General features: G+C 42.8%; 2 protein-coding genes across 2 annotated transcripts in view; one reads left to right on the plus strand and one right to left on the minus strand.

Annotated features, from left to right (window-relative positions):
- The window catches only part of LOC134655511 (dystroglycan 1), a 129,667-nt gene extending 116,696 nt beyond the window's left edge, over positions 1-12,971 (plus strand). The window contains exons 18-22 of the mRNA XM_063510980.1: positions 582-803; positions 6,721-6,891; positions 9,400-9,650; positions 10,274-10,638; positions 12,686-12,971. Of these exons, the coding sequence (XP_063367050.1) occupies positions 582-803; positions 6,721-6,891; positions 9,400-9,650; positions 10,274-10,638; positions 12,686-12,969 (1,293 nt within the window). The 3' untranslated portion in view covers positions 12,970-12,971. The remainder of the gene's footprint in view (positions 1-581; positions 804-6,720; positions 6,892-9,399; positions 9,651-10,273; positions 10,639-12,685) is intronic.
- A 4,798-nt stretch (positions 12,972-17,769) lies between these two features.
- LOC134655506 (follistatin-A) overlaps positions 17,770-22,508 on the minus strand; it is a 46,791-nt gene continuing 42,052 nt past the window's right edge. The window contains exons 4-6 of the mRNA XM_063510976.1: positions 19,277-19,492; positions 18,908-19,129; positions 17,770-18,024 (exon numbers count right to left, since the gene is read on the minus strand). Of these exons, the coding sequence (XP_063367046.1) occupies positions 17,954-18,024; positions 18,908-19,129; positions 19,277-19,492 (509 nt within the window). The 3' untranslated portion in view covers positions 17,770-17,953. The remainder of the gene's footprint in view (positions 18,025-18,907; positions 19,130-19,276; positions 19,493-22,508) is intronic.

Here is a 22,508-nt window from a genome sequence, read left to right on the forward strand (position 1 = left end):
TTGCTCTTTTTACTAGGTGCGTCTTTTTTATATCTACACGTCACTTTTCATTCGGCCGTCTAATTCAACCTCGGGCCGGTCGGAACCTACTCTAATTTCGTGATCTACTATTAGGGTTCCGTACCCAAAGGGTAAAAACGGGACCCTATTACTAAGACTGCGCTGTCCGTCCGTCCATCTGTCACCAGACTGTATCTCACGAACCGTGATAGACTGTTGAAATTTTCACAGATGATGTATTTCTGTTGCCGCTATAACAAAAAATACTAAAAACAGAATAAAATAAAGATTTAAGTGGGGCTCCCATACAACAAACGTGATTTTTGACCGAAGTTAAGCAACGTCGGGCGGGGTCAGTACTTGGATGGGTGACCGGTCTTTTTTTCTTGTTTTGCTCTATTTTTTGTTGATGGTGCGGAACCCTCCGTGCGCGAGTCCGACTCGCACTTGGCCGGTTTTTTATTATATCTACACGTCACCTTTCATTCGGTCGTCTTAATTCAACCTCAGTCGCGATCGGAACCTACTCTCATTTCGCAACCTACTATTTTTTCCGCTCACCAGTTACTTTTAATTCCCAGATAATGGAGTCCCGCCCCGAATCTCACTCACCGTCCCAGCGGCTGCGCGACGTGATGTCGCCCGAGCTGTCGGTGCTGGACGTGGCGTGGCGTGGCGCCGGCCGCTGCGTGCCCGCCGCCGCCGCCACGCCCGCCGCCGACACCTACCCGCCCGTCACGCGCAACCAGGTCGACATGCTGCGCGCCACCGTAGGACACCTGCTGCTCTACAAGGTGCCCGAGGTGAGTCCACGCCCGCCGCCGACACCTACCCGCCCGTCACGCGCAACCAGGTCGACATGCTGCGCGCCACCGTAGGACACCTGCTGCTCTACAAGGTGCCCGAGGTGAGTCCACGACGTCACGCGCAACCAGGTCGACATGCTGCGCGCCACCGTAGGACACCTGCTGCTCTACAAGGTGCCCGAGGTGAGTCCACGCCCGCCGCCGACACCTACCCGCCCGTCACGCGCAACCAGGTCGACATGCTGCGCGCCACCGTAGGACACCTGCTGCTCTACAAGGTGCCCGAGGTGAGTCCACGACGTCACGCGCAACCAGGTCGACATGCTGCGCGCCACCGTAGGACACCTGCTGCTCTACAAGGTGCCCGAGGTGAGTCCACGCCCGCCGCCGACACCTACCCGCCCGTCACGCGCAACCAGGTCGACATGCTGCGCGCCACCGTAGGACACCTGCTGCTCTACAAGGTGCCCGAGGTGAGTCCACGACGTCACGCGCAACCAGGTCGACATGCTGCGGGCTACTGTAGGACACCTGCTGCTCTACAAGGTGCCCGAGGTGAGTCCACGACGTCACGCGCAACCAGGTCGACATGCTGAGGGCTACTGTAGGACACCTGCTGCTCTACAAGGTGCCCGAGGTGAGTCCACGACGTCACGCGCAACCAGGTCGACATGCTGCGGGCTACCGTAGGACACCTGCTGCTCTACAAGGTGCCCGAGGTGAGTCCACGCCCGCCGCCGACACCTACCCGCCCGTCACGCGCAACCAGGTCGACATGCTGCGCGCTACTGTAGGACACCTGCTGCTCTACAAGGTGCCCGAGGTGAGTCCACGCCCGCCGCCGACACCTACCCGCCCGTCACGCGCAACCAGGTCGACATGCTGCGCGCTACTGTAGGACATCTGCTGCTCTACAAGGTGCCCGAGGTGAGTCCACGACGTCACGCCACTTACCCCGTAACACCTTGTCACGTGTCGCCTGACTGACCGATACTTTGGGTTCATGCGTACGAGTAGCTGCGGTCGCAACCGTGGTGATTCGCCTTGAGTCGGGCCGTGACTTCGTTTTTAGTAATCTATGCCGCTCGCGACGCGCCATCCATGGCTTCAAATGGGAAATATACGAGCACTTAGACCCTTCAAATTTAAAACGATCAGTCCGATAACTAACAACTCCACATTGACACACGCGCAATGCGAAGTCGGCCCAATTAGAGATCGTAAATCACATTCGCTAGGTGCACGACTGGTGCTGCCCTCATTTTGTCGGACTTTCTACGTTAAATCTTATGGAGTAAAATTAGTTCAAGCGGCTGCCGCTAGTACTAATGTCGGACATTCCTGTGTTTGTGACGATCAGCGCCACTTCCCCCTCCACCGACTTCGCACCTTGCCAATAATATAATAAGCTGTATTTGAGTTAGATCGTATTTAATTTTTTAATGCCTATGCGTATTAAATTTGACCTTACGTGACTTAATAATATTTGCCTATGAATAGACGCAATCTAGCGCTAATGGGAGCCCTAAACGCTTTACTAGAGCCATATCTGCGGACTAGTAAAGATTTAGATGATACGCACGCGATCATGTATTGCGGAGCCATCGCGGCGTGCCGTGTTGCACGAGTCAAGTTTCCGGACTCTGAACGTGCACCTAGGACCGACGGTGGTGCCCCCGCATGGCAAATACGGATCGAGCGACGTATCAGCTCTTTTAGGACTCTTATTGCAAAGCTGATCTGCTTTAGGGGGGGCAACAACCGCCCCCGAGTAATGCGCTTTGTGAATCAGGCGTTCGTGGGGACGGGTATTGAGCCCCGCGACTATATTGCCAATATCACGGAGCGCATCGACTTTCTTAAGCAGAAAGTCTATGCATGGGCAAACCGTATTCGCCGCTACAGAGAGCGTGTGGATCGATTCCAGCAGAATCGTCTTTTCCAGAGTGACCAAAGGAAGGTGTACCGAAAGTGGGAGGAAACCAACCTTCGTGAGTCCGACACGAGGCCGCCGGATCCTACTGTCATGACTGACTTCTGGCGTAGCATCTGGTCGGTGCCTGTTGGACACACCGAGGGGAGTTGGATGAATGTTGTCGAGCGTGAATGCGAGTCCATCGAACCTATGGGGGTAGTCACTATCACCCCCGATGACGTAAGTTGTGCCATCCGCACGGCCCAGAACTGGAAAAGTCCTGGGCCGGATGGATTGCACAACTTCTGGCTAAAATGGTTCCGATGCTCGCACTCGTGCTTGGCAGCACAATTTCAACAAGCCCTCGAGCTTGGTTCTCTCCCACCTTCCTTAACAACTGGTGTTACCTTCCTGCTCTATAAGTCCGGTAGTACCACGGAAGCAAAGAATTACAGACCCATCACGTGCTTATCTACACTCTATAAGCTCCTTACATCCATTTTGAGGACAAAAATCAACGCGCACATTGTCGCTAACAATATTTTGGCCCCCGCTCAAAATGGATGTAGGGTTGGGTCCCGTGGTACTAAAGAGCTCCTCCTCATAGACATGACCATTTGCCAGCAAATACGGCGGAACAAGGAGGCCCTCTCAGCCGCTTGGATTGACTATAAGAAGGCCTATGATTCGGTGCCTCATTCATGGCTGGGGAGGGTCTTAGAGCTGTATAAAGTTGATGCAGCTTTGAGAGCCTTTCTAAGTGCGTGTATGAGGCAGTGGACCACAGTCCTTCGTCAACCAGGAGGCGGGGATGACCGCCCTGGCCCGCAGGATTTCATAAGGATTGAGCGAGGAATATTTCAGGGTGATAGTCTGAGTCCCCTATGGTTCTGCCTAGCTTTCAATCCCCTCAGCACCCTGCTGAAGGATTTGGGACTAGGTTGTCGGCTTCGGAGAGAGGGTGAAGTCATTTCTCACCTTCTGTACATGGATGACCTCAAATTATTTGCACCAAATAACCAAGACTTGAAGGAGCTACTGAAAACCACCGAAGTCTTCAGTAGTGCCATCAACATGGAGTTTGGTGTCGATAAATGTGCGGTTATGCATGTACAGCGGGGGAGGGTTGTAAATTCAACAAATTTACAACCTTCTGAGACAATGTCTTTCAGATCTATCTCTGAATCAGAAACCTATAAATACCTTGGTATGTCACAGTCGTTGGGTATTGAGGACGAGGGTATTAGACGGTCGGTGAAGGAGCGCTTTTTTAGTCGGCTCACAAAAGTCCTTAACAGTCTTTTGTCAGGAGGCAACAAAGTGCGCGCCTTCAACGCCTGGGTAATGCCCCTACTCACATACTCCTTTGGCATACTAAGGTGGACTCAGACCGAGCTGGACGCCCTGGATCGGAGGGTCCGATCATTGCTCACCGCACATCGTATGCTACACCCACGCTCGTCAGTCATGAGATTGTACATCCCACGGAAATGTGGAGGCCGAGGCTTCCTAAACGCCAAGGATCTCCACAACCGCGAGGTGTACAATCTCAGGAATTATTTCCTTAACAACGAGTGTGGGATGCATCGTGATGTGGTGGCAGTAGACAGGAACCTCACGCCGCTCTCCTTGGCAAACGAGAACTGGCGCAAACCTGTGGTACTAAGTACTGCGGATCGCAAGGCGGCATGGGAGAGTAAGGTGCTACACGGGCGGTTCTACAAGGCCCTCACGGGACCCGATGTGGACCTGCTCGCGTCGGTGAACTGGTTACGATTCGGGGACCTCTTCGGAGAAACCGAGGGTTTTGCCTGTGCAATTGCGGACGAAGTAATGATGACGAACAACTATCGGAAATATATCCTGAAGGACGGTACGGTCGACATTTGTCGGGCATGCCGCCGTCCCGGAGAGTCACTCAGGCATATCATTTCCGGTTGCTCTCATCTTGCTAACGGCGAGTACTTGCACAGACATAATCTCGTAGCCAGGATTATTCACCAGCAGCTTGCTCTTCTATACGGCCTTGTGGACCGCGAAGTACCGTACTACAAGTACTTACCTGCGCCTGTTCTCGAGAATGGTCGTGCCACGCTCTATTGGGATCGATCTATCATCACTGACAGGACTATTGTAGCCAATAAGCCTGACATTGTGATAATAGATCGAGCGCAACGCCGGGCCGTGCTCGTTGACATCACCATCCCCCATGATGAGAATCTCGTGAAAGCCGAGAAGGACAAGTCCAGTAAGTACCTAGACTTGGCTCACGAGATAACCGCCATGTGGGATGTTGATTCGACGATCATTGTCCCGATAGTTGTTTCAGCGAACGGTCTAATAGCGAAGAGTCTCGACCAACATCTTGAGAGACTCTCGCTAGGTGGTTGGATCAAGGGCCAGATGCAGAAGGCGGTGATCTTGGACACGGCGCGGATAGTCCGCCGGTTCCTCTCTCTGCGGCCCTGACCACCGGCAGCTTGGGCCTTGCCCCGCTGCTGGCGGCACCCTAGGTTAGGTTTTTTATAATGTGTTTATATGTATTTTTTATTGTTTTGTAAGTGTTTTTATATTTTACTTTTATATTCATATTATAAATCACCTAGCCTAGAGAGTTCAAGTAAATAAAGAGAATAATAATAATTTATTTATTTCGGACAAACAAAAGTATCCATAGAGTGTTAGTAATACAAGCAAATATCTTAATCTAGTGTTAGTATTTTTACATTATATACATTTATGTTCGGCTAATTTATAATATAGATACCTACCTACACTACTACAGCATAGCAGGTACCTACACTACAAATTGCGCTACACCTTTGATCTGCTCGGTCCAATGCTTTAGCATCGGACAATCATACCTATCAGCAATTTCTCGAATGCTGTTGGGACTACACCTCACACGACTTAGTAATGAGACTATATTTTTACGTAATATAGTCTGAAAACCATCCGTGCGAGCTGTCACAAACATGCCCGATGCAGAGCACCTGCGAGGCAGTCCCATCAGCATTCTAAAAGCATTGTTATACTGTACGCGCATAAGACTGTAAGACATGAACATATTAATAAAGTTTATCTACCCAAATATCATAAACCCTCCATGATGCGTCCAAGAACCACACATTATGACCACCATAAAAATATACTGTTTTGTTAGAACAAATTTCTTATCTGTAACAATGTTATTATTGCTAAATAATAACATCGATTTCGATAATATTATGCATTCAAATTTCGAACATCTTTGAAATACAAAGAAATTTGATTTGACCTCTATTCTAATATCAGTCGAGATGACGTTTAGTTCGGAATGAATTGTTAATTTTCAAACAAATTTGACAAATGTCGCACGTAAGTAAGATATCGAACGATATGATAGTTGGGGCCGACTCTAGTTTGTCTCTGAATTAAAAAAAACTATGACAGCTGCCAGAAAACTTTTCAATACTGCCATTACAGGTTAAAATTTGTTTTGTTGCATAAAATTGTTGAATTTAAACCATAAAATGAGCGATCAAGATGATATAGATATTTCGGCGACGCCTCCTGATATCAGTGACAAAGCAACTAACGTTATAAATGACTTATTTCCAGCTAAGTCAAGGAAACAATACAAAGGAACATACTTCTGTCCGAGCTGGGCAAGTGAATTATAATAATTGCACTATCCAAACTGTAGGTAAATAATTATTATTGTTCTAAATCAATTTATTCATTTTCGCATTTGTTTTCTGTTTTATTTTACTAATAATTATTGTTAGTGGCCCTGAACAACACCGCGATGCCGGTCATAATATGCGGCTCCTGAATGCATCATGAAGGCTTATGATATGTGGGTAGATAAAGTAGTGTATGTAACTGTACATAATTAGGCATTAAAACACTCGTGTGATCCTTTTAAGAAACTCACTTCGTTCGTTTCTTAAACCCACACTCGTGTTTAATGCCCTTCATTATGTACAGTCACATAAACTACTATTATTTGTTTTGTAGGACACGTTCTTCGACCCCGAGGACGGCGGCACGCGCAACCTCGCCTTGTCGCTCCGCTACCAGGACCGCAGCGAGCTGCCCGCGCCGCACTGGCTGCAGTTCGACGCGCGCAACCAGGAGTTCTACGGCCTGCCCTCCGCCACCGACGTCGGCACCGTCCACTACCAGCTGGTCAGTCATATACAGGGTGGCGCATTCAGATCGGTCAGTATGGGAAAATCTGAAACTATAAGACATACGACGATCTCTTCTTAGGAACCATGTCATCGATTTTAGTAACAAGAAAAACTGCATTCATACATTTAAATTTTTTTTATGTAAAATGTATTGAAAAAAATGGTAGCCATTTCGAAAACATACTAAAATAAATTAAAGGATATGAAAACAATGCATTTTATTCATTTCAGACATCATGTTTCATAGTAACATTTACTGCTTAAGACCTACACAATCGATATATAAATAGAAATAATTTTAGATTTTTTTTTTCAAAACGTCCGGGTTCGATTCCCGAGCTGAGTACACATTTTTTTTAAATGTATGAATGCAGTTTTTCTTGTTACTAAAATCGATGACATGGTTCCTAAGAAGAGATCGTCGTATGTCTTATAGTTTCAGATTTTCCCATACTGACCGATCTGAATGCGCCACCCTGTATACCAGAAACTCACACAAAATCATCATCATCATTTTAGCCTCCAATAGCCCACTGCTGAGCATAGGCCTCTCTTCGTGTACGCCACTTATCCCGGTCCTGGGCTAGTCTCATCTAAAATTGCTCCGCGATTTTTCGAATGTCATCCACCCAACGAGCCAACGGGTGCCAGGTGCTTCTTTCATCCGAAAGCGGCCACCAATCCGTCAAAGTTTTGCTCCACCGACCATCACTCTGCCTGGCAACATGTCCCACCCATTTCAGTTCAACTGGGTAATGACGTCACCCACGTCTCGCACCTTGGTCCGGCGTCGGATCTCGACATTCCTCACTCGTTCTTGAAGTTTAATGCCCAGCATGGCGGAATACAATGTAGTGACAAGACAATAACTTGTTCTCTCATACTTCTATCACATAAATGTTAAGAAGGCGTAGTCGATCCGTCATCTCTACTAGCTTGACATGGTGACCAGTCTTGTATGGCATCCACTCAACCTCTCCAAAAACTTCACATGTTTTTGTTAAAGCTGTTGCTGTGACTGTTCAATCCGTTTTGAAATCGTTAGTCAGTAAATTTTCATATCTACATTAATGGTGTTTGAATCACTAATGAATACAAATAGCAAATGTACGTTAGATTGACCACATGGTACGTACAATGTCAATCCGTTATATCTGTCACCGTAAAATTGTAAACACCCGTCAGATTATAATCTCGCTAGTTAAATTATAAACTGACGGTAGGGAGATTATAAACTAACCTAACCTACGTTAGATTGTAAACTAGCGGGTTCACAATCTTACGGTGTCATACATGGTATAATAATATACTCCGCCTGGTACTCTCTTCCGAGATTCGCGAATGACCTAACTGTCACTTGCCTACGTCATCATGCTGTTTACAGGTTCTCAAACTTTAAAATGTGGGAGAATTTTAACCAACGGTGAAAATTATTTTAACGGCATTAATTTTAAGTTATTCATGTAGAAACATAGTAAAATAAAACAAATCTATACTGCCCTTTTCACTCCTACTCTTACAGTTCCGAATAGAACAGCCAACCATTTTCGTAACAAAACATTAATTACCAAGCTTACGACGTGAAAAGTTTGGAAAACACTGCGACTGCTGACACTGAGCGAGAAGGAAATAACAATTAACACGCGTTCGACAAGGATGACGGTCAGGGACAACATGGCGGATTGTCAAATGTGACAGCGCTATCCTGTGTTGCCAGTAGTGTAAACAGAATTACCCGAACGTCTGAAATTTCTTTCGTGAATCGGAAGATATTGCTAACGAATAATTAAAAATGACGTGTTATTGTAAAATTTAAGATAAAATACATATAAATGAAAATTATAAAATTATAAAGAAATATTTTAACTTATTAACCATAGATATAATGTACCCATGTAACATGTTATGTTGAAATAAAGTGGCAATGTTATTGTGACGTAGGCAAGTGACACTCTGGGAAGAGAAGACCATGTTTTATTAGACCATGGGTGTCATATCCACCCGTCAGAGTTCCATACGAAGCGCGAGTAGCCTTAAGTCTTTACTACTCCTACAAACCCATCCTGGGTTTTAAAGCAGGTTCTACTTACTTTTATATTCCTAACTAAATATAACTGTATTAGAACAAATTAAATTATTTTCAGAAAATATTTTAATTTGTTTTTATTTCAAGTAGACACATTACTATAAATTATAAACTTTGAATAAATGTCATATACTAAGAAAAAGTGACCAAGGCCTCCAGTGCCCCAGGCTGGAATCGAACCAGCCTGGGGCACTAACCAACCACCATAAGCCATAAGCCTTCAGTAAGAAGTGCATATACTTGGAAAAATTCGACCTATGCCGCTGTGGCCCGGTGGCCGAATGGCTCAGGCACCTGCCGCGACAGCAGAGGACGCTGGTTCGATTCCAGCCTGGGGCACTGGAGGCCTTGGTCACTTTTTCTTAGTATATGACATTTATTCAAAGTTTAAATATAACTGCTTGTGTGTTTTACCAGATCGCTGAAGACTCTAGCAAGAAGAGCGCCTACGACAGCCTCATAGTGGAGGTGATGAAAGCGCCCGCCATCAAGCCGACCGTCGAGTTCCAGATGACGCTCGACTACGATTTCCAGCAGCTCGCGCACAGCGCCAACAACAAGAGGAAGATCGTCGAGAAACTCGCCGCGCTCTTCGGGGATAAGGACACCAGTAATATTAGAATTCGGAATATTACGGATCATCCTCATGCTAGCACTACTATTATTTGGTAAGTATTATTTATTCGCCCTGGAAATTAAGTACTTTACAACAACGGTCGGCAACCTGCGGCCCGTGAACCTGTCACTTGCGGCCCGCGATCCTCCCTGTTTATTTTGTATGTAATATTGACAAACGACAATGTCTGATAAAGTCATAAATATTAACAAAGTGCGGCCCGCGTCAACTTCGTTAACTACTATGTGGCCATTGGCTGCTAAAAGGTTGCCGACCGCTGCTTTACAAGATAGGTGAAGTAGATTTTTTGTAACATGTAATTTAATGCGTCCTAAAGGCTTCCAATTGGACACATTTCCAATTAAAAAAAAAATATTTGCCAGTTTATGTAACACCGTTACATTTGTATACAGTTTCTAAGAAACATGAGCGGCGGCAGATACGATAACTTTTCAGTCCGTCCGGTTTGATTTATCAATCATGGTTGGTTATTCGATCCTAAATTTCCGTCTGAACCTTTATTTCATCAAGTATCGACATTGGCCAAGTTTTACAGACTAATGATTTAAAAACGTAATTTACAATTTAAATAACTCACATTGAATTCAATATCTACGTAAGACGCAGGAGGGTATGTAAGTATTAGCAAAAAAACATTATATTTTGTGTCCTCAGGTACAACACAAGCTTACCAATGGACAGCTGTCCGAAAGACAAAATCGAGACGCTCCGCAAACTGATAATCGCCGACGACGGCGCCCTAAAGGACATCGTGGACACCGTGTTCGACAAGGAGAAGGTCATGTCGATAACCCTGATCCCGCTCGGGTTGTGCGGAGACCAGGGTACGAAGATTGTGAAGCCTCCGCCGCCCGGGCCAGGCGGGTCGACCACCTCGCACCGAGGTGCACCCGGCGCTGCCGCCGAGGCTGGCTATACCGAGTACCTGGTGACCTTCGTCATCCCCGCCGTGGTCATCGTGTGCATGCTGCTCGTGGCCGGCATCATCGCCTGCGTGCTCTATAGGAGGCGACGGACCGGTCAGTACTCGATTATCGAACGAGCGAGCGAAGCGAAGTTCTTACATTCGACTTGGGACACGCGGCTAGCTAGGGGCACGTCCCGGCATTTCGATGTTTTTAAGCTGAACTATCAGAGGATAGTTTGATGCACAATAACTTAAGTAAATTTGTTCTAATTTAAATGAAATTGGGTAAACGTGTAGTTGAGGGCATTATATTTTAGTCATTAAATTATGAGCAGGCTCGATCAAGGGGTTATTGAGCTAGAAGAGCTTAGAAGGCTAAAAAGCAATTTGAGAGGGGTCTTGCTATTCTGGTCTTCTTTTTTGCAAGAAAGTATGGTCGAGTTTGGTATCAAATGAAAGTGCTCGGCTTACATATTTTTTTTTTTTTTTAATTTACCATTTTTAAAATACAGTTCTATGCGAAACGCGAGTTCAAGGTTCGGGGCGAACTACTAGTAATCTTAAAACTGAAACGAGACTTTAAGCACAGAATAAATAATAGTACTGAGTACAGAAGACTCGCTCTCTAACAAAACGCGTCTGTTACGATCGATCGGCACAGATATGGCCGCTAGGTGGCGACAGCGCCACGCGCTGCTTATGGCTTTCCCCAAAATTGGGGCCGGAACGGATGTACTTTTAGCTACCTGTAGCAGAGCGACGAAATCGCGGAGTGAGCCACGCCTGCTTTGAGGCTCATTTAGACGGCTCGCAAACTCGCATGCGATTTTAGTTACATTTCGGACCATTAATGTGACATCGATTCAGCCGACCGATGAAATGACGCAATGTAATGAAACTTGCATGCGAGTTCTAGCACCGTCTAAATGAGCCCTTAATCGCGTGCACGAGTTTATTATTTGGCCTGGCGTTTCGAATGTGACGTTGCGTTCTAGGTCACAGGCGGACTCTAAAATTATGAGTGAATATAGTGTTAGGTTAAATCAACGTATAAGTGTTCTATTGTTTACAAATAACAATGAAAAATGACACGCAGGGTTCAGAAGATAGTAAATAAAAGTACTAGTTATTTACGCCCGATAATTATATGATACGTATCACGATAATTTCTTTATAAATTAGAAACCTATTTACACGGCAGATCACTCAATGTGACAATATGAGTTTCTTTACCTTAATCAAATGTTTACTTCCGTAAAGTATATTAGTTTGATAACTGTATGTACAAAATAGAACACTAATGTTAAGGATACGTAGCTAAATATCTATTTCAATCAATTTAGGTGGCAATGATGAACCCGTCCCCCAGGTGATAATACGCTTTTATATCGCTTGACTCACTCGTGAAAGTAGGTAATTACTTACACACCATTATACAAGCGTACATTATCGTAAATGTCACTTTCTAATTCACTGAGATAACTGATAGCACGCGATTAAACTTTAATTAACGTTTTTGTAATTGGTTATTATTATGTATAGCACGTCATTATTACAAAATGTAAGCTATTACCTACAATGTGGAAAGCGTTTTCACACCATAGACTGCAAAAAACTAAATGATAAGAATATTCACATTTGTTATCAACTATTTTCTGCAGATTGTAGCACAAATCATTCCAAGCTGTAGTTGATTGATAACATTAAGGTTGTCAAGCATTTCACGAGCAAAAGAAAAACTACGATATCAACAAGCACAAACAGAATTATCACTGGTATTTAGTATATAGGTATTATTCAATTTAGTCCGATTTTCACATTTGATTAGGATATATTGAAAGCACTAGCAGTCGGTTTCATCATTCCTATCGTTGTAATACTTACTAAGTTTATAGGCAAAAAAGCATATAGAGATTATTTTCTATTTTACCACGAGGAGTGTCAAACTATTTGCATTTGAAGTCAATAAAGTAAGATTAACGTTGTAACGTTAATCTTTTGTTTTAAAACAAAGCATCGCAAAAATAAAGAAATCTCAGTTCCGATTTAAAATGGTTATTTTTTTTACTAAAGACAGGATCAAGGGAACTCTGTTCTTAAAACATAGAGCTAAAACAATGTCACGGCAGCAGAATACAAATTTAAACTCGTAATTCCAGGAAAAATGAGCGTCGGCGACGAGGAGGAGCGGCAGGCGTTCCGCTCGAAGGGCATCCCCGTGATCTTCCAGGACGAGCTGGACGAGCGCGCCGACGCCGAGCCCGTGCACAAGAGCCCCGTCATCATGCGCGAGGAGAAGCCCCCCCTCCTCCCCCCGGCGCCCGACTACCGCGGCGACGACGCGCCCTACCGCCCGCCGCCGCCCTTCGCCGCCACCCGCACGCCCCCCAGGCCCAAGGCCACGCCCACCTACAGGAAGCCTCCCCCGTACGTCCCGCCTTAACTCGCCTTCCAGCATCAAGTTCATCGCTAACACTAACACTTCGGAATCAGTTTTACTAGTCGACGATATCCAAATTTTTATTTATTTCTTTCGCCCTTCGACGCGATCGCGATGTTCAGGTCGATTCGTAGCTGGCACGAATGGAATGAATGAGTGAATGAAAATATCTATCGTGTATCACATTAAAGCTTTGGTTTCCTCCGAAAGCGGTGCCGTCATATAGCGGCCGGCTCCCATACAAATACTACGACATCCATATTTAGCCGTATTATTTAGTACGGAGACGGCACCGCTATCCTAGGAAAACCGATCTTAACACTAACATTTTGTTCGGAATCAGCTTTACTAGTCGACGATATCCAAATTTTTATTTATTTCTTTCGCCCTTCGACGCGATCGCGATGTTCAGGTCGATTCGTAGCTGGCACGAATGGAATGAATGAGTGAATGAAAATATCTATCATGTCATTAACCAATACAATGAAGGGTTGGTTCGACCGTATACTGATATGTCATTCGTACGAGTACAATGAAAGTTTCATTCGTTCCGTTCGTGCTAGCTTTTGTGAATGTGGACGAAATGCATTTATTACAAAATTATTCATAAGTAGGGTTAACCTCGTATCGTCGAAACAAGGAATTGCACCGTAAACGTTTAAAGGGGCCGCGAACTTCGTCGTAATTTAAGTCGCGAACTAGAATTGTGAGGTTTTTATACATATTTCGATTGTACGTTGGTGACTTCGCGAAACAATAATTAAGTGTTATTATTGTTGAAGTAGATGACGTTGTTAGCGTAGCGTAGGAGCTCTGTCACTAACGATATCAAGTCTAGTGCAACGATTTGTGAGTGCTAACCTGTCAGGTGATTGTAAACCTAAATACTTAATTAATAAGATGCTCTAATAATTTCGACGCGATGTCATTTCATAAGTGTAATATCTGGGTGACCGAGCTTCGCTCCGAAAACATATAAAAACTCGAAAATGCGCGTTTTCCCAGAGATAAGACCTAGCTACATCGATTTTATAGCAAACCCCCGTATAGCATCATCGAAATCATTAGAGCCGTTTCCGAGATCCCCGAAATATATATATAAACAAATAAATAAACAAGAATTGCTCGTTTAAAGGTATTAGATTATTTGCTCTTACATTTTGTTGCCTAGACATGAGACGGGACTTCTGTATGCGTCACATGAAGTATACTACATATGTAACATACGCACCGCATCAGTAGTGAGGTTCGGCTTGAAGCGTGCCATTCCGAACATGTGACATTTAAAGTAAAACATATCGAGAACTGTAATGTAAACATGTTAGCCTTTAGCGTAGTTCTTCCATACACGATATTTTGTAACAAAATTATGTAAGTAGTGTGTGCATGCGACGTCGTGATATGGGGTGTGAGGCGCGTACACCTACAGTAGACACTGTCATAAACATGTATACAATTTTTCGCCATATTTCGTTGAAATAAGGTGCAAAACTGTATAAATATTTATGATACTGACTGTAGTGTCGGGCTAGTTCGAATCGAATCCTAACTTCGCCGCCGGAACGAAGTCCTTTGCGGCGGCAACTGTTAATTACAATTAACGTTATTGTATTAATAAAAATATACAACCGACTTTAATCCTAGGCTACGAATAGATATTTTTAAGGATAAAATATCATTTTGTACTTGTCTAATTATTACCATAGGGTATAAGGTTAACAAATGTGTAAACGATAGAGACTATGAACGAAATGAGCTATATAAATAACTTTCCTTTGGATGTATTTTTTTCTACTGTACTCATTTAGAGTTTGCATTTATAGATCTTTTTAGTGTTATTATTATACAATTTTATAGGACAGCGAGGTTTTTTCTTTTCTTTATATTCGTTTCTTAATAGGTGTACTTAATTGTGTCTATTAACAAATACCGAACCATTACTGTCATTTGATAGACTTAATGTTGATCGATAAATACGCACATAATCGTAAGTTATTCGAATTTGAATAAATTCGGCAAAGAAATTGACTCCTGATTCTGTCAAAGACCATTTATATTATATGTGCTTTGTGACAGGGTTAAGAATTTGACAAAGGGATTTAATTTTTGCGATAATTTATACTCAAGGGTAAGACTATGTGGAAACTCCGTTCAATTTTATCGTGTCTGTGTATGTAATCTGCAATCTAGTCCAGACAGCTATAAACCAAGAAGTGATTTGACATACTTACAATAAGAAATAATAAGACAACGGAGTTTTCTTCATACAAAATACCTAACAAATGTTTGTATTTGACAGGTTTTTTACTTGGAAATAAAATAAAATGGTCTAGTAAACTCCTCTTTTCATTTCAAATGATCCTTCCACCTTGTATGAGAGTCGTTTTAAATCGTAGAAATAATATATAGGGTAAATGAAAAGTCCAATACTCCATGTAAAATATTTATGAAGACCAAGAAAAGTAATCAACAAGGACAAATATATTATACATCATCTAATGTTCGCAATGAGTAACTACAACAAGTATTATTATATCAGGTGCAGTTAACAACTTGTTTAGCACTAGGAAGTAATTGACAAGAGCTAAGTCATATACATATATTATGTATTAGTTACGTCCACATTCTAAATCTAAGTACCATCAATTGACCTCACAAAGTATGACACGAATTTGAAACTATAGTTGTTATAACGAATCTTATTACAGATTTCTGAAGGTTTATCAGCATAGTACAAAATCGTGCCTTACTAAAAAATCGACTAAAAGCTTACACACTACACCATCGATAAGTGACAAATGTCAAATTACACTATCTAGCATATGTGTAGTATCTCAATCTTGGCTTGTCTAGGGACTTGCAACCAAATTATACAACATTTTAGTAGGACGAATAGGCGTGTTAAAATTAGGTACCTATTTAAAATTTAATAAATACAGGTTTAAAACTAAACATAGTGGCGCAATGAAGCAGGGGAAAGAATGTGGACTAGTTGACTCGCGCTTTAAAAAACCGAGTTACTTATTAGCTAAGCAGGACGCCAAGAGAGTCAATCCACTAAAACTGACATCACACATCGCTTTGACTCCGTCGAGAAATACGAATACTCTAACAAGATAAAATGGACCGCGGGCCAGGAACAGATTTCCATAACCAATAGCATCCCGGCGTGGATTCACCTCGTAAAGTGGTTAAGGGGGATGTGCAATGAGCCCTAGTGAACGTCAGCTGCCGCTCTGTTTGTGGGTTGAGGAACGGCACCCAAATACGTAAATAAATTTAGTCATCGCTTCCCGATTGCACCTTTGTCGTTGATGTTACTGTGAATTAAAAATCGTCAGCCGGAACCAGCGGGTTATTTTAATATGTTCATTCGACCAGCTGACGGTCTTTCCACCGCGATACAACCGGCTGACGGTTTTTTTATCCATAAATTTAACTAAACTATCATCTGACAAAGTATCAATCGGGAGACGCTGACTGAAAAAAAATTACATGTTCATCTGACCAGCTGATGGTCTTTCCGCCGCGATAAAACCGGCTGAATATATGCTCCTGGTCCGCGGTCTAAAACGTGCTGGAAACTTTTAGAAACAATTTAAAAGTAACAATAAATTACTTTTTATCTACAGTCTATTAAAATCACCTAACATCCAATTTATAATATGTTTAGAAAATAAGAATATTCTAATAATCTTAAATAGATATAATACTGAAAACGATTTAACACTCTAAACATGCCCAAATTGCATTTTTACCGTAGCCACGTTAGTTTGACTAATTTCTAAAAAACAAAAATTTACACACATGAATATCATACCATTTTCAATGAAAATAATATTGCACTAAAACTTAATATTTCATAACTTAATAATAAATATTGCATAAGCGTCAAAACCACGTTCACTTCAAGTAAAAATATCAAGTCTTAGTTAATAAAATTTTAAGAACGATTGTCAGTCCGATGAAAGTATTATTTTAAGTTACCCTAGCGGCTACGTCGTATCGACGAAGAAAATTCCAATTTAACTAGAGAGTTACTACTAGTACAATAAGATTCCAAATTTTGTGCTAACTACACTTCTAAGTACATATATTTCTGACTAAATATTAAGTACGATTTGGTGCTCAAATTTAATTATGTAAGTGTTAATTAAAACTATAGAATTATTTATCTACATGTGTATCGTTCGATAAAAATTATCTAATGCTACAAGTATCTAAGTTTTTAGATTTTGTTAATACTAAAAAAATTGACTCGTCCTATGGACCAAACAGTAAGTTCTGCGTCCTTCATCATTATCATACTATGCTTATCTCATTCGAATCTAGTAATAAAACCGACTACTAGGTAGACAGAAATCAGTTCAAAACACTACTAAAATGTGCCATTAAATGCCTATATTCTAAAGTTAATGTCCATATGATGATAGCCAGTAACGAAGCTACTCTCATTGACACGTTATTTGCCTCCTTTCATCAAATCGGAACGAAATGGTGTCTTGAGCTAAAATGTGGAACTATGTCAAACCATAGAGAAAAAAATACATAGATTGCTCACTCCATACATCAGTTTTGGTACCAAAAAGACTATTAATTTCAGTGTCTACATGTAGCATCGAGACTAGTTCGCATAATACTTGCCGGTCGGTGCTACATCTATTGTCAAGTCGCAGTACTAATAGTTCCGCTACTCGATGCTAGATATAGACATTGTAGACACTGAAATTAATTGCCTTTTTGGTACCAAAACTGATGTTTGGAGTGAGAACTCTTGTCTTACTCTATGGTCAAACTAACTTTTTACCAGAAATGGCACTACTTGGACATGGTTCTAAGGTGTCCCCTCTCCTTGTCAACAAAGCCTTATTCAGTAAAATGCCGTCGTCCAACTTCGTTTCTTAGGCTTCGACTGTTAACTTAGACACGGACATTAACACAAAACGCAGGTTATCTAAACCGAAGCAGCAAGGTATAGGAAATGTGACTATAGCACGTGCTTGCCGGCGCCTTCGCTTCGCTCGTCGGTCACTCTATTGTCCGTTATGTTTTTGCTCCCTGGAAAGAAAATAAAACTATTAAAATTGCACTTGAGACAATGGAGAGTGATGAAATAGACTGTTAATTAATATGTTTAAATATAAAGAAGAAGGCCAGTCTCTTGTCTCTTTAAGAATGCACTCAAAGCTGGAGCTTATTAGTTTTTTCTCAAGACTCGTAGTCAGTGGCGTAGCTAGGCGTGAGTGAAGTGGGCCATCGCCCACGGCCTCGCGCCCCAAGAGGGGCCTCGCGCGAGGCCCCTTCGGGCACAGTGAAAGAAATGGGCCTCGCAGATGCGATTTCGCCCACGGCTATAGTTTAGTTCACGCTACGCCACTGCTCGTAGTACCTACCTATTTAAGTGTGAACAAAATAGACAAGCCGATGGAAATCGAGTTATTTGGGAGATTAGGCGTCTCACAGCTGTATCTTATTAAGATAAGATAGATATCTTTATTTCATTATAATGAAGATAAAAAGCGGCGTTAAATAACAGATGATACCGTGTCGCCTAAAAGTATGACTCACGGTAGAACGGTGTAGGTCCGGGCCGAGGCTCCCGACTCTTCGTTTTCTTGACGGGTGATTGGTGATCATGTGATGCTTTCTATAGAAAACTGAAGTGTCGGGCGCCTTTGCCCGGACACGAACCGTTCTAGCGTGAGTCATCCTTAAAGATGTATGACGGACGGCCTCACGGACGGAATACACAGTTGGCTGCGTGGTCTGGATATAATAAGTTCTTTTAGTTATAATTGCCTACAATGCTACACCATACGCTTAAATAAATACATTGAAAGAAAAGCGCCTTGATTAGTTTACGCTACGCTATGCATGGTCCTCAGGTGACTGCAACCGGTCCGCGAGATGTCCGCGGAAATCATCTTCACTTGCAACTTACCTTTGCAAGGCCCAGGATGCAACGGATCGACGACTTGCCCCGCGTGGCAAGCCGCCCGCTGGAGCCGGCACCACGACGGGTAAGTCCGCGAGTCTGTCCCGCACAGCTCTCGCCGTAAGCCTCCTCCGCACGAACCGCACGACACGCACCGCGCGCCACTCGCGCCGCCCGCCACGCATCGTTGACCGGCGTTGCACGATATTGTGGAGCAGGTTGCGTTCGCTGTAAAAGAAAGTTCATGAACCCTTGGCGGTATTCTTGCTAACTTCTATAATAAAAGGTAAAGAAACAGAAGTACGTTAAATTGATTAAATATTTTTCTCCTTGTAGCTTTAGGAACCTATAACCAATAAAAGCTCTACACTTTACCTTTGCAAGAGCCTTTATAAGCCAGCGGCAGCGCTTTCCCGCGCTCGCACGCCGCGCGCCGCAACGCGCACGCGCCGGCGTAGGTGCGACCGTCGACTGCGCACACGGGCGAGCCGGCCACGCTGCACGCGCCGCAGCGCACGCAATGTGCGCCGAGCTCGGCGTCCAGCACGCAGCGCTTGTCGCCGCCGCAGCGGACGCCGTCGCAGCTACCCACTAAAACAAGACGTGGAGATTAAACATAGGATGTTACTTCGTAGGTGCCTCTTAAACAAATCAGATAAAATCGTGCTACGTGAACGAGTAAAAGTCGGTCTGTGGATAGAAGTCGGGCTCCAAAGTGGTGGCCGCGAAAGCAGCCGGGATACGCTTAAGATAAGAGAGAAAAGCAGATATAAATCAGTGTGAAAATATATGAAAACTACTTAAAGTACCTACTTAAATATCTAACAAAGAGCTCTACACAGAATGTAAAGACCTGAAGAAAGTATAAGTATAATAAGTTACCTAAGTCGTACCTACCTAAATTGAGCGTTAAACGATTCAGAGTTACCATCTTATACATACCATATTTGATTACCTACTCTGCTTGGTTTGTTCAATTCGATTTGTAACCTACAAGTCTATACATTTTCACTAGTGTTGCAGAACCACTATGTTATCATTAAATATCGCAAACATTCACTACATCCACGATACTTCCCCGTATTACTAAAATGAAAATATTATATTCTTTTGCAAACCGTAACACAATCCGGTTCAATAGATGAATAACCAGACTAACTACGAACTAGAATTTCATAGAGAATATTGAATTTCCGAAGCTGCAGTTTTTATCTGACACAATGGTCTATCGAAGCTCCGAAGCGGATTAATTATTTTCCATAAAACAGCACGTCGCTGCGGGCTTTTGCTCTCAAAGGGATATAGTTTTACGTCGATATGTTGGCGTAATATGTCTATACACAAGACTAGTACATTCCATTCTATATTTATGTAAAATCTTTTTTAAATGTTCAATTCACTAACTTTGTTAATTTAATAGGTAGATAAGATAAGCTCAATTATTACTTGACTAATGACAGTAATGACACTAATGACTAGGTACACCTATGTAAGTGGGAAAGCAACGGTTGGAATACAAATCAATTTGTTACTAAAAAAAATCCACGTGAAAATAAGTAGTAGATTTTTTAAATTTATTTCTCTCGACTAGTGCTAGGTACCTTTTAAAAGCCGATTGAACCTAGTCTGGCGTGTTGTCCGCTACTCGTTCCTTACATCCGCTGAAACTAGTTAAAAGGTCTGCGCCGCCCACTTATGTAACATAATAATGGAGTAGAAATCACCACCGTCTGGGCAGTATTCGCTTTTCCCACCTGATTGTATCGGGTTTATAGAGCGGCCAGTCTAGACGAAACTGCGATGCAGTGCCGGCGCTTACAGAGCTTAGCTAAATTGTAAGAATTGTTCAATGCAGAATTGTCAGTGGCGCCTTTGACAAAAAAAATGCAATGATTCATCCAGCGGACGGGCACGCTTTAGCAAAAAATCCTACCTAATAGGTATTCTTCAAATTAGATTATATTAAATTTAATTAAATAAATTAAATTAGATTAGATTTGATCTTCATTACTTACCTACAGGATTTTCGCCCGAATTTCGCAAGACAATCAAATGATACTTAGATAAATAAGTACTTACACACATTAAGTTAAAAACTGAAAAATATTCTGTTGCCTGCTGATAATATGATGTTAATATAGGGCGTATCTGAGGACGTTTAATAGGTACATTCAGTGTGTGGCCCTGGGCAGTTAACGCAATGAGCACTTCGTCTTTTGTTTTTGATATTATAAAACTGTATAGACCTACAACCTACAAGCGCAAGAGTTAATGTATGAAAAGTTTAACGGCTGTCTGTGGCGAGCCTACCGCTCGTAAAACGCAATGAAACGTTCGGCCGAGCGGTGATGTTATCGTGCTATTATTCATGTTATGGAATGGGGACGTCTGGGTCAGACGCACCACGGACGCGTCGAGACTGCCTGTTAAGTATATACAAAAGTGTACTCTGAGGTTTCTAATGTAGAAGAAACCTAAAATTAGTAAAATATTGTCTGAAAGCAAACAGCTAACTATCTACGAGCTTAGAGAAATGTAAGGTAATGTAATGGTACAGTATATACAGTGTGTAAATCCAATATGGGCGAACATTTAAACGGTGGTTAGCATAGGACCTAAAAAGTATATTGAGATAGATTTTACTTAGAAATGCATTGAAAATTTTAACCATACAAAATAATTCGGCCCGCAATGTAATACACCACACACGTTACGGGATACGAGCTTTTTAAAGTAACTGTCAACGCTTGTTGGCAGTTACTATGAAAAGCTCGTATCTCGTAATGTCATTATCATCTTCTGTTTCTTAATGTTTACAGTACATTGCTGCTCGGTACATGTGGAAAAAATTAATCACGGGGTCATAATTAAGTGTAACTTAAAAAAACATCTTAATTAATGATAAGACGGGTAAATTCTATATCTGGTTTAATTTATTGCCCGTATTTGATTTACACACTGTATACATATCACGAAATTGACCAAGAAGAGAAATTAGAGAAGGTACCGCCTCATCGCAGGCGTAGGGAAGAAGAAGAGCGCAGTATGCAGATGCTGCGCGCCAACTTCCTCAAGGGTAGGTGGGTAGAGGGCCCACACTGCACAGCCTTACACTCAAAGCTTCTGACCTCCTGACCCCCCCTGAGATGCCTGGCGGCACCATGGCGAAAAAGCTTGCCAGGAATGCCAGGACTATTGACTCTGGACTAGAGTCCATAGTCTGGACTAGAGTCCATAGTCAATAGTAGAGACTCTGGTCTCTAGACTCAAGGCTCGGCTCGACTCAACTTTTTGTCCGAAAAGGGAGGAAATATTGTCGTTTTATCCCACTGTTTTCGATTTCCCAAAAAAACTTACGGATCGATTTTCGAAAATTTGGTATCATACGATGTCCCGCAACGGCCGCCAGCTTCTGCATATTTTGACACCACTTTCTTTCATCTATCTTTCAACTTTCGGAAATGTAATAGCCGAATCTCACTCTCCAGGGTAATGGAGCTGGAATCGGATTGATGAAAAGGGCACCTGCCCAGCTCACGGTTTTCGACCGATGCCATAATATTTTTTTTCCAAACAGTAGGCAATTTAACTGCCTCGGAAGATTTTT

The sequence above is a fragment of the Cydia amplana genome, chromosome 16, assembly GCF_948474715.1.
Source record: "Cydia amplana chromosome 16, ilCydAmpl1.1, whole genome shotgun sequence".
NCBI lineage: Eukaryota > Metazoa > Arthropoda > Insecta > Lepidoptera > Tortricidae > Cydia > Cydia amplana.